We start from the raw sequence: 11602 nt of genomic DNA on the forward strand, positions 1-11602 counted from the left end.
TTTGTGAATGCATGCTTTCGTGCTGGTGTGCATGTGTACTTGTGCAAGTCTGTGTGTGGGTGGGTAATGTGAATTGGGTGTGCTTGTGTTATGTCTGATTTATACTTGACGCCGGTGTCGTACACTGAAAATAGCAGATATGCAAGCTCACGGCGCGTCGCATCACGGGACGTGGTGAGCTGGTAGATCTGCTATATTCTGTGGCCGACACCGATGCTCATCGAAGTATAAATCAGGCTTCATGGTGACTGATGAGCCGTGCATTCTGCTGGAGCGCACATGCACAACGCGTGCGTGTTCCTCAGCCTGGTGAACGCTGGTTTGACAGGACTCTAAGCTAGCTAATGGATTGTGCTTGGTATGCATCTGTATGGCCTGACTGTCACCACGGCAACGAAGACATGTGGTTTTGATTTGCCAGGGGTGCAGGGACTGGAATCCCCCTCATCTTCTGAATTCAAAATCATGACATGCCTGATTGTAAAATCTTCCTCTTGCCGTGCTTATTGGAGATTAATGGAATGGAACTGGAATCTGACATGGCTTGGAATGGTGTTGGCCTTCAATGGAACCAAATCTGGATAAAGGTGGAGTTAACTTGGTTTCAAATATTTGGATCTAAATGTTTGGTGTGCTTGACATAAAAGATGACTTTTATGTCACTAACAGCTCACTGCTGTGATTAGAAACTAAAACAAAATCCCCAAATGTGCTGATGTTAGTCTGACAGATGCATGTATTATGTGTTGTAATCATCTAATGACTTTTGAGGACAGCCTGTGTTCAGACTTCCAGAGGTGACATCTTGCACTGGATATTTGCCATGGGTTAGCATTGCATACTGTAACCATGGGACATGACTAGCCATTAGCTGCTAGCTGTGCTTATTGCTTTCAGTGAGCAATCCTAAATAAGTCATTTTAAATCAACCAAAGGACTCAATCTTTCCACCAGTTGTGCCAATTAACCAGGGTACAAAATTAAATCTACAAAAGTTCATATTGTCAAGATAGTTCTGGTGAGATGAAACAAGCTAACCAAAAACATTTTCCATGTTTGAAGCCAGATTCAGATTAAGTTTGGAGTTGAGGTTGATAACTCTCTCAGTTAGAAAATAGTAAAAGTATGATTTTCAATCTGCTTGGCTTGATGATACATCTGCATGGGCTGCAGAGGAGCTTTCTGATTGGTTATGTGATGCTAACGACTGCTTTTTGATTGGTTGTGACAAGCTTAATAGCTGCTATTCGTTTGGTATCAAGAAGAGTGCTTTTTTTTTAATTCTTCAAGCACAAACTGGTGACTGCTTGTTTACTGGTTATGGTATCAGTCTTCAATTCCATAATGTGTCATGTCACGTGACATTGCACAACCTGTGTTCGAATCCGCATACTACATACTTCATGCATGTCATTGATTAGTGGCTGAGTACTGTTCCTGATAAAGTGCTCTTATTTACATATATTCAAATAGTACGTTACATCTCATTTACCCAATTTAACAATGTTGATCATTTCTATTGGTGAAATTGATCATTCACATTTGTATTTTGCTAAAGTCTTGTTTCATCATACACTTACCATTTAAATTGTCCATGTCCAAGGAATGAATGTAGCAATTCATTATGGGGCCTCTTAGTACATCAAATAACTGGCTAGTATGTAATCTGCATCTGGGAACTATACATACTGACACATTGTACAGTACACGCACCACATACTCACTTTACTTCACGTTTGTAGATTAAACGGATTCGAACACAGTCTCTATCTAGTTATCACACCGGTCGTTAACACTTAACGTTCTTATGTGTGACCTCTGACCTCTTGACCCAGACTGCTGGGACAACGATGACTCCCCTCCCCCCCTCCCAGAGAGAACCCCTGAGTCCTTCATACTGGCCACAGGTGCGTTTCTATTAGTTAGCCTAGAATTCGCAGGTGCACTAATTTCCAAGTGGTGGAAATTCATGGCAGCGCTTCTTCAAGGTGTGTTTCTATTGAATAAAATAGCCCACACATACAATAGCTTCACTAAGTAGTGGACATTTACAGGTGTGTTCATTTGTATTGGTGGAGATTTTTCAGGGCATGTCCAGGTCTTAGGTGTATTGCTATTGGTCTAAAAAGAGTTCCTACCCATGCTCAGACACTAGGGGGCACCATTGACAACCTTTCAGAGATATTACAGTATTTGTGGAGACGAGCTTTGGGACACAGCTCTCCGACAATGGATTAGTTGGAAACAATGGAAGGGTGGATGGATGAAGACATAAAGGATGTGAATCAAAGTTTTTGTCTGATGGTGTGGTACAGAAGGATGGCATGAAAGGACAGGGAGAGAATAAATGTTAAAAGCATAAGCATTTTATCATTCTTTCAGTCCTTCACTCGTTATTTTGTTCTCTCCATCAGACCCATTGGAGGTAAAGACATCAGCCTCAGCAGAGTGGAACAGCTCGCACAGAGGTAGGGGGGGTCGTGTTTCTACTCAACAGAGTACAGCGGGAAAAGAAGCTTTCAGTGTTCCACATATTTGCCTCTACATGATATGTGTGTGTGTGTGTGTGTGTGTGTGTGTGTGTGTCTGTGTGTGTTTCTAAGCAAGCACATGTACAGTATGGCCACATAAGCAGGAATGTATAGTGATAACCTCCAGTAACGTGTTTATTGTGTGTGTAACATATTGACGGCCCATTAACTGTGTGTGTGTGTGTGTGTGTGTGTGTGTGTCAGACATTTTGGACAGTGGAAAGAAGACATTGCAGACAGCAAACCCGATGCTTGGCGACGCCACGGCAACAGACAGCAAAGCAGACCTGGGTGGGTGAGTCTGATCTTTAATGTCTCTTATTGTCATATCTGAGGACATGTGAATACTAGGACATAGTGAATACTAGGAGGACATATGAATACAAGGACATGTGTATAATAGGACATAGTGAATAATACTATGACATGTGAATAGCAGGACATAGTGAATCCTATGACGTGAATTAGTGCACATACATAGTGAATACTTGGACATAATGGATATGAAGACAGTGGTAGGACTTAATTAATGAGGACAATTAAAGGTACTGTAAGTGATTTTATTTTGTTCAAGTAAGTGTTAAATAGCTCTATATTCTCATAGTATTCATTCCTGTATAATAGTGCTGAAGCCCTGACGCCAAACCCATGTAAATGTTTTTCCCATTCAAAATCCACATCATAAGAAACTTTGTTCCAAAAATAAAAGAACGAGTCCAGCGGTTGTGTCTGGAAAGTGGCTCTGTGACGTTTATGATATGTCGTTATATTTGATACCGTCTTTGTTTGGAGAAAATTGTATTAATTCTGCGGCGGTACTCAGAAGTACCTTTTAGAATCTACAGTAGGAAATCACGTGATTGATTCAGTGGCCCTCATTTATCAACGCGGTGCAGACCAAATAATGGGCGTACGGCGAGATCACCGCAACTTTCGGCATTTATCAATATATCCTGACGTCGGCTTCATCCTACCGTACGCTGAGATCTCACGTCTGGTAGAGACCAGTTGTTGACGTTGGCTGCGCCCGTTTATTCCATTGTAGACCTGCGGAGCAGCATTGTCTGACTGTCTGACTATCTGGACACATAATCCACTCCAAAATGTATATCTACACTAATAAATAATCCCTGTAAATATATAATAGTTTATAAACTAATTTAAACAAACTGCTTTAACAGTCACTCGGTTAAGCTTGCAGATCTGGCTGCATTGGCTATTTGAAAATAGCAGATCTACAAACTCACAACAGGTCGCATCGCGACGCGTTGTGAGCTTGTAGATCTGCTATTTTCAAAATATACAAGCGCTTCTGCGAGCACATTTTCGGGAGTTTAGACCGGCGCAGCGGTGCTGCTGCTATATTTTCATGGCCACCGGGAGATCAGACATTTAACCCACAGTCCAACACACACCAGCCTTCATCCATTAATGTTCTCTCCAGGCTATCTCTCATCAATGTGGCGCGGCATGGGGACTCGCCCGCCCGACGATCCGAGTCTCACTGGGAAATGGGAATAGCCTTGACTGCTTTATTTTAGTAACTCGAACGCGCACTGCTCGGTATGGGTTAAATACATTAATATACAAACGTATTCCATTCATGGCGATGTGGTATATATATATATATGTTACAGGGTGAATGGAGAACCAGGTAGATTGAAGAAGGCGCGCCTCCGTCGTGGACAAGCGTGTGCGTGTGCACGCGTGTTCAGCGTTCCCCTAGCGTAGCTTCCTGGTTGCTATGTGGGGGGGAAAAGACAACAACAAAAGACAGGTCCGCGTCGGCACATCAAAGCCCCGCCTCTCCGCGTTCTCCTTCTCCTCCTCCTCCTCCTCCTCCTCGGAGGAGAAGGAGGACTTTTTATTTCGCGAGGAGGAAACTCCTCGCGAGCCTCGCGTAATAAACCCCCGCCTCGCAGCGCCGCCTCCTCCTCCTCGCGAGCCTCGCTAATAAACCCTATCTCGAAAAGCCCCGCCTCGCTCCGAAGCCCCGTGCCTAAAAACGAGCGCTCTGTCTTCAATCTACCTGGTTCTCCATTCACCCTGTGACATATATATATCTGTCATTCATGTAAGCTACTAGCCTACTTCATTGACAAAGATTGTACCGTTGTACAGTTGGGCTTCAAGTAGGTGCGTGTGTGTTTGTGTGACTTGACAGGCAGCGAGGCGAGCCGGCGAAACTCTTTCTTATTGGCTTTCCATGCTTTATTTGGTCGTATTCTGGTTCGCCATGTCGTAAAATCAGGGCGTTTCGAGAATATTTAAGGGCGTGTTATTTAAATGACGCTCGGTTTCAGCCGTGACATTTATCAAGGCTCCGACCCAATGTACGCTAGGATTGGCTGTGTAGGATTCGTTGATAAATGTGACTTTGATGTTGGTGTACGGCCGAATATATGGAAAAATATAAGCCTGTTTATACGCTCCGTTGATAAATGAGGGCCACTGTCCCCACTGAAGCACATCACTCTCCGTCAAAATACTAGCCCTCAGCTGCAGTGAGTGAGATTCCACCCGTCCATAGCCTGCCCTGAAGGGATGGGACCTTCTGATAGGTTGTGAGGCCGTTTCAGACTGAAACTTCAAAATAAAATGACAAAAAATGCCATTTCACTATGACTTTAAGCCTGAGAATTGTACTGGATTTGATGTTTCATAACCATATGAGTAAAACCCCAGATTATTATATTATATTTTTGGAACACAGTTTTTGAGTAATCATTACACACTGGCTACACCGGATACACACCAGGAGCCTGTATTTTGTGAGATTAATTCACATTAATTTAAACTGCTATTTGTGTCATTGTGATTTTGAAGATTTTGCACGGCAAATTAAATCATCCACCTTTTATGAATGAGACGTCACCAAATATTACTCGCACCACCTTTAATGCTAGGACATAATGAAGACGAGGACAGTGAATACTAGGACATAATGAATACAACCACATACTATTACATAATCAGTATCGGTACTGTGTTTCATACTGTGGTCGGTGCTATGACAACTGAATTTCTCTCCCCCCATGGATATTTATTAAATTACCATCAACGGTTATGTTTCGAGCTCCAAGCTCTTCCTCACACTTGGTCAACTATGTGGACCCCAGGCAGAGTAGCTACTACAATCGTAGTAGCTAATGGGGATCAGAATAAACAATAAATTGTAGAAGAAAATAGCTCAAAAACTAAATCACAAACTTTGTTCTTTTCAGGGTTCGGTAATCGCTGCATTCAGCCAAAAGGCCCCAGAGAACCCCCTGTAGAGTGGACATGATGGATCCTTCAAAAACCCTGTCGACTGGTCTCCATCTGACACGCACGTGCACACACACACACACACACCTGTCAGGACATTGACTCTTCATCACCCACCGGGTTGGTCCAATGGCAAGGCCACAGATATTCATAGACACGCCCCCTATGTAACAAGTGCCACAATGTGGAGGAGATGAACACTGTTTGGATGGATGGCTTGCCCGTCCTGGGATAAAGCCTCCTTTTCAACTTCCTGCTGTTGGAGAGGTTGAAGTTTATTATTATTCTTTTTTTTTCTTAGGCGCTGATATGAGATCCGTTACGGTTTATGGATGGTTCCTGTTTTTATTTTTTTAAATCAATGTTTTATCTCTTGATATTTAAATCTCTTTGGCCTGAGTGAGGGTTGAGTTAACATATCAAAGCATTTGAAAATGGAATTCATGATGTTTCTTTGACAGTAATCGTACAGTACAATCATACAAGGAATGGCTTTTGTTAAAAACTCTAGAACAAATGTTTTACCTTAAACCACTTCCTTAAACGACCACATTGAATGCAACTTCACTAGAGATCATAGGTCACCAGTAGGTGAGACAATACACTTTTCTGCCCCTTTCAATGATTCTGAGGTTCAACAATCAATAAGTTAAGTTGAAGGGAAAATTTGAATATACAAAATTTGTTTCTTTCTGACCCAAAAAGTTGATGATCCCAAAAACCAAAGCGCTGATGCAACTTTCTCTCCATTAAAGAAATATTCCACCATTTGTCCACCTTATCTTCATGTCTTTATCAGTAGTTATAACGATACAGTACTGTATGTGATGCTAAGTCTGCCAACGCTCTCTGTATCACTGAAGTGGGATAACAAAAGCAACATGGATTGTCCGTGCAGACGTCAAAAACTACTCCCATTCTCCCCTCTGCCACTAGGGGTAATGGCTTTGAGATACCAGCCTTTGCAGTGAGTTATGGACAGACAGCAAAGCATCATACTTATGCTGGCCTGGGACCGACTACTTTAGTTTTCTCCCTGACCAGTGTTGCATGCAATCAAAACATTTTTTTCATTAGTCACCTCAGTTAACCTATTAAGACCTGAGGCCAATTCTACAAATTCCTTCTAAATCAGTAGTTCTCACACTTTTAAGATGTTAATTTCTTTTTAAAAAATAGCAGATGTACAAGCTCGCAGCGCGGCCCGAAGTGACGTGCTGTGAGCTTGTATATCTCCCATTTTCGAATAGCCAACGCAAAAATCTAAAATGACAGACGCTTTCCCGATTTATATGGGTTAATGTCACAAATTGACTAAATGTCCACAAACTTGACCGTGGAGCATTTCTTTAAAAACTGCCTGCTTGTATCTTGTAGCCATGGAAACTGTGAAACAACAGTGGAATTTACGTTTTGCATCATGAGAGCAATCACGTTTCATGAATTCATATCAACTCAAATCAACAACACTTAGCTTATGTTATCTGAGGAAAATGTAGGGTTTTCTTTCATAAAACCAGGAATCATTCTTAACGTGTAGGTTGTGTTATGTAAAGCTTGACTCCTGATCAGCGCCAAAGTGGGACTGAACCGCCAGAGGACTTCTGCCTCTTACTGCTGAATGAATAACAATCTACACAGAATGGAAAACAAAACATTGATAATCTATTACGAACTGATGATGAACTTCTGCTGGGTGTCAACGGGTTGCCAGGTTCTCTCTCTTTCTGTCTTTGTCTGTCTGTCTGTCTGTCCCTCTATCTCCCTCTCTGTGTACTGGTGCTACTTTACAAATGACTGCCATAGAAATAGAGTGCATAGAACTGACCCACTACCAGACAGTTTTCCTCTCTGGTGATTTCTTTAATCTCCTTTCTGTCGGAGCCTTGCATTAACACAGTTTGGCCAATATGGCTTTCGGTGGCACAATGTTGGGCCCTCAATCCTGCTCTGTGGCTGTTGATAACAAAGTTTATGCCAGCTGATCTTTGGAATGCAAAGGTTTAGAGTAAGCCCCAATTTGACCGCATAAGCCCCATATACTTTGCCGTACGACAAATAACGAAAATAGCCCATCTACAAGCTCACAATGTATTGTGATACGTTGTGAACTTGTAGATCTACTATTTTTGTGTGTGCGCACACACACACACACACACACACACACACACAAAATAGTTTATTTTGTAGTATTGTATTTAAAGTCCAAAGGCATGATTTATGTTTATTGGTTCATGAACACCACCTCTCCAGGGTTTTGGCCAAACTGTGTATGTGTCTAGTGCTCTCTGCTGGGACCATGAGTCTGCCTTATTAACTCCTGTCAGAAAACATAACCAACTCCACACCTCCTTCACGCTGCTTTGTTCTGTATTGGGTCTCTGTTTTCTCTTCATCTGACTTCTCCTCATTCCTTTACTTTCTTATTTCCACTTAATCTGTTTTTGTCTATGTGTTTTTTGAGGATTATCGCTTGCTCGTCTGTTTCCCTGTTCTCGTCAGGAAAATAAATATGCTCCTTCATCACTTTCTTCCTTTCCTCCTCTCATTTTCCGCTCCTCTATAATTAAAGCTTTCAGAAGAAGAACCATAGAAACCCATCCTGAATTTGTTTCTGAAAAAGAAACCCGACATAATTCCAATTGCAGAGTCAGCTTAAATAATTTGTAGTTTCAAGTTTACACAACACACCACCTCCTGTGTGTGTGTGTGTGTGTGTGTGTGTGTGTGTGTGTGTGTGCGCGCGTATGTACAGTATGTGTGTGGCTCTGAACTCTGACCTCCAAAACACAGACTCTACTATCACCCTGGTTTAAAACATGAACTTCTATGGCTCTTCAACTGACAGCTTCAGCCCACAAGTATTTATATTTGACAGTGTCTGTACTTCTGATGACGTTATAGAGAGACAAGAACGGTTAGGGACCCAGGACTACTATTATTACCTCCCCCATCCTTGGTTGATCTCCTAACACCTCCTCCTTCCACTGCTACCGTAACTATATGCATTATTTTATAAAATAAAGTAAAGAAATGTACAGGGCGACTTAGGTATATAATATTTCAGAAACATTTTGTTGTTGTTGCTGTCTCTTGAATATTCTTATTAACAGAAGATGTAAGAAAGTCTGTGCATGACGACATCGATCCCCTCCAAACTGTAAATTATTCTGGTGCCCTTTTGTTTGTTTTTGTTTTGTTTTTTTGTTTTTTTTAGTTAATATTTCTGTTATTTTTTATGTTCATATTATTTGTTTAAAAGTAAAACAGTTATGTTTAAGAAACATACGTGGTCGTCAGAACCACCAAATCCCCTCAAGATGGCTACAACAAGTCCCTGATAAGATTGTATTATTATTATTAATAATGATAATGGTGATGATTATATTAATAATGGTCTTTTTTGTAAATGGTATTTTAAAAGTTATTTTTGTATATGCGGTTGTTGGTTGTCACACTCACACGTCCGCTGTCTCCGCTCTACACACACACTCTGTCTGTCTCACTCTCTCTCACACACCCACTCACACACACTACATACACTCTTCTCTCCTCTCTCTCCCCCTCCTTTCATTTCTCTTCCTACCTCTCCCTCCCTGTATTTATGTACCTCTATCTCGTTGCTCAGTTGGAGCAACTGTTTTAAAGTGTCTCTTCTCCACACATTTTGCAGCACTCAACTTTAATGCATCTAAGGACTTTTCTTTATAAAAATCTGATCATTTGATAGATGAGGCAGAAGAGAAACTGTCAGCATTTCTCTTTCTCCATTTCTCTTTCTCATTATCACTCCCCTCTTTGTCTTTTGTTTCTCCAGTCTCTGTGACTACTAAAAGGGTTGCTTTATTGTCGTTACAGGTGTGTGTGTGTGTGTGTGTGTGTGTGTGTGTGTGTGTGTGTGTGAGAGAATGTGTGCGCATACCTTGTTGCTTTTCAACTTAACACATTTCTATCCTTGGAAAGTAACACAAACAATAGACAACCTTTTTTCTCGTTTCTCTCTCTCTCCAAGCCACTAGTCTCAGTATGCCCACCTGTGCCTTTAAGAGAGATCCCACCCCTCCCCTTTACCTTTCCCATTCCTCCAATCGTCATGAGCACCGTGAGAGGGCAAGTGATGCAATTTGCGGCTTTGCCCGCTCATTCATGCCTGTGTGGGACCCTCATTTAGCCATGCCCCCTGAATCATGCTCATCCTCAGCTCCTTTCTCACACACGTGCACACACACACACCTTTGTATGTTGCAGAAATCAATCAGTAAAAATGAAAGACATTAAGTGAAATTTTTCAATTCTCTGTTTTTTCTTTGAGAGAGGGAGATATTGTGGGTGTCTGTAAGCAAGAGATATTTGTTAATTGTGGTGTGTGGACACTATTACACCTGAGGGTCTGCTGACACACACACACACACAGCTCCACATTCATAAATAGGCTACTCACATATCAAAATATCTCACACACAACCACAGACATTAATATACTCGCTAGTAAAAAATGCCTACAATGTAGGTGTAGGCCTAATTTGTATGTACTGTAAGCTCTACATACAAATACGCATTCACTAAAACAGCAACATGTGGTCACATACACTATTAAATATATTCAAACAAACACATTAACAGGTGAGAGACACCTTTGCTCTAGCTCTGGTCCATAGAGTTAGGACCAGAGCTACCTTTGCTCCAACCCACACATGCAGGGTACCCCATCTGAATTTACCTTGTTCTACTACACACACATTGGGTATTCCCTGCTGCTCGTGTAGTGTAGTACATATTTATGATTAATTTCCTGCATGTATTCAACATAGTTTTTAGCAGTCATGGCTGGAGGCCGTTTTAAAGACATTCTTTACTTTTGCATTTTTAGGTCCTGGGTTTGGTTGAAGTTAAATTTATATTGCACATGTCAACAAAAAGGTTTTATTACAAAGAAACGTGCAGCGAACAGACTGCGGTGAGTTTCCTCATTCATTCACATTTCTGTGTGGTACCACACAACAAGCACATCCATATGAGCCTGGCTCAAATGGATGAAAGGCAATCCAGTGTTAGGCCGATTACTGCAGAACAATAAAGATACAACTGATAATAGTGTGGTTTGTCCTCTTACTTTTGGGGTGATATTTGGATTTATCATGGCTCTTAAAAAAGCTGAACGAAGTGATCTGCTGGACAGATTCAGAGAAAGTAGCATTTACAGTGTCTGAAATATATTTCAGTTAAATCTATAAGCCATCCCTATTGTGTGTGTGTGAGTGAGTGAGTGATATTATGTAATTTTGCACAATGTAACACATTAAGTGTGTATCGTATTGAATACTTCAGTACACCATCTAGTGTAAACTGAGGCAGACTAGAGCCTTAACTGAGTAACTGCAGTTTTGCCTTTAAACAATCTGTCTTATGTAATGCCTAATAAATGCAGCCAATAAGCATAGAGTAGCAGCAACAACAACAAAAAAGGCATGCAATTTTCAACAAATCCACATGCCTTTTCATGGGATTATACACATTCATTCGTATTAAGTTTAATCACATGTGCAAGCAACATATTGACACACTGACCTGAAAGTTCTACACAAATCACCTGGATGAAGGAGGGAAAAAAAGCTTGCACACTAGGCTTGAAATGTCAAGTCACACAAATGTAGCAACTGCTGGCATACACTGACCCTATGTGCTTTTGCACAATGACCTTGGTTTTGTCATTATTCAACATCAGGAAGTTGTTTGTCATCCAAGACCAAGACCTTATGGCGATGAGACAATCTGTCAGTGGGGTGGATGAAGCTGGGTCTGAT

The 11602-nt window shown here is 41.4% G+C and overlaps 1 protein-coding gene across 5 annotated transcripts in view; it reads left to right on the top strand.

Annotated features, from left to right (window-relative positions):
* The window catches only part of ptpn12 (protein tyrosine phosphatase non-receptor type 12), a 44870-nt gene extending 36254 nt beyond the window's left edge, over positions 1 to 8616 (top strand). The window contains exons 15-18 of one of the 5 annotated variants that reach the window (XM_080421033.1): positions 1836 to 1907; positions 2415 to 2468; positions 2736 to 2826; positions 5756 to 8616. In XM_080421033.1, coding sequence (XP_080277159.1) covers positions 1836 to 1907; positions 2415 to 2468; positions 2736 to 2826; positions 5756 to 5765 — 227 coding nt within the window. In that variant the 3' untranslated portion in view covers positions 5766 to 8616. The remainder of the gene's footprint in view (positions 1 to 1835; positions 1908 to 2414; positions 2469 to 2735; positions 2827 to 5755) is intronic. The other 4 variants (XM_080421032.1, XM_080421034.1, XM_080421036.1 and 1 more) reach the window with 4 other exon arrangements.
* The last annotated feature ends 2986 nt before the right edge of the window (positions 8617 to 11602 follow it).

This window comes from Gymnoscopelus braueri (genome assembly GCF_963280865.1).
Source record: "Gymnoscopelus braueri genome assembly, chromosome: 23".
NCBI lineage: Eukaryota > Metazoa > Chordata > Actinopteri > Myctophiformes > Myctophidae > Gymnoscopelus > Gymnoscopelus braueri.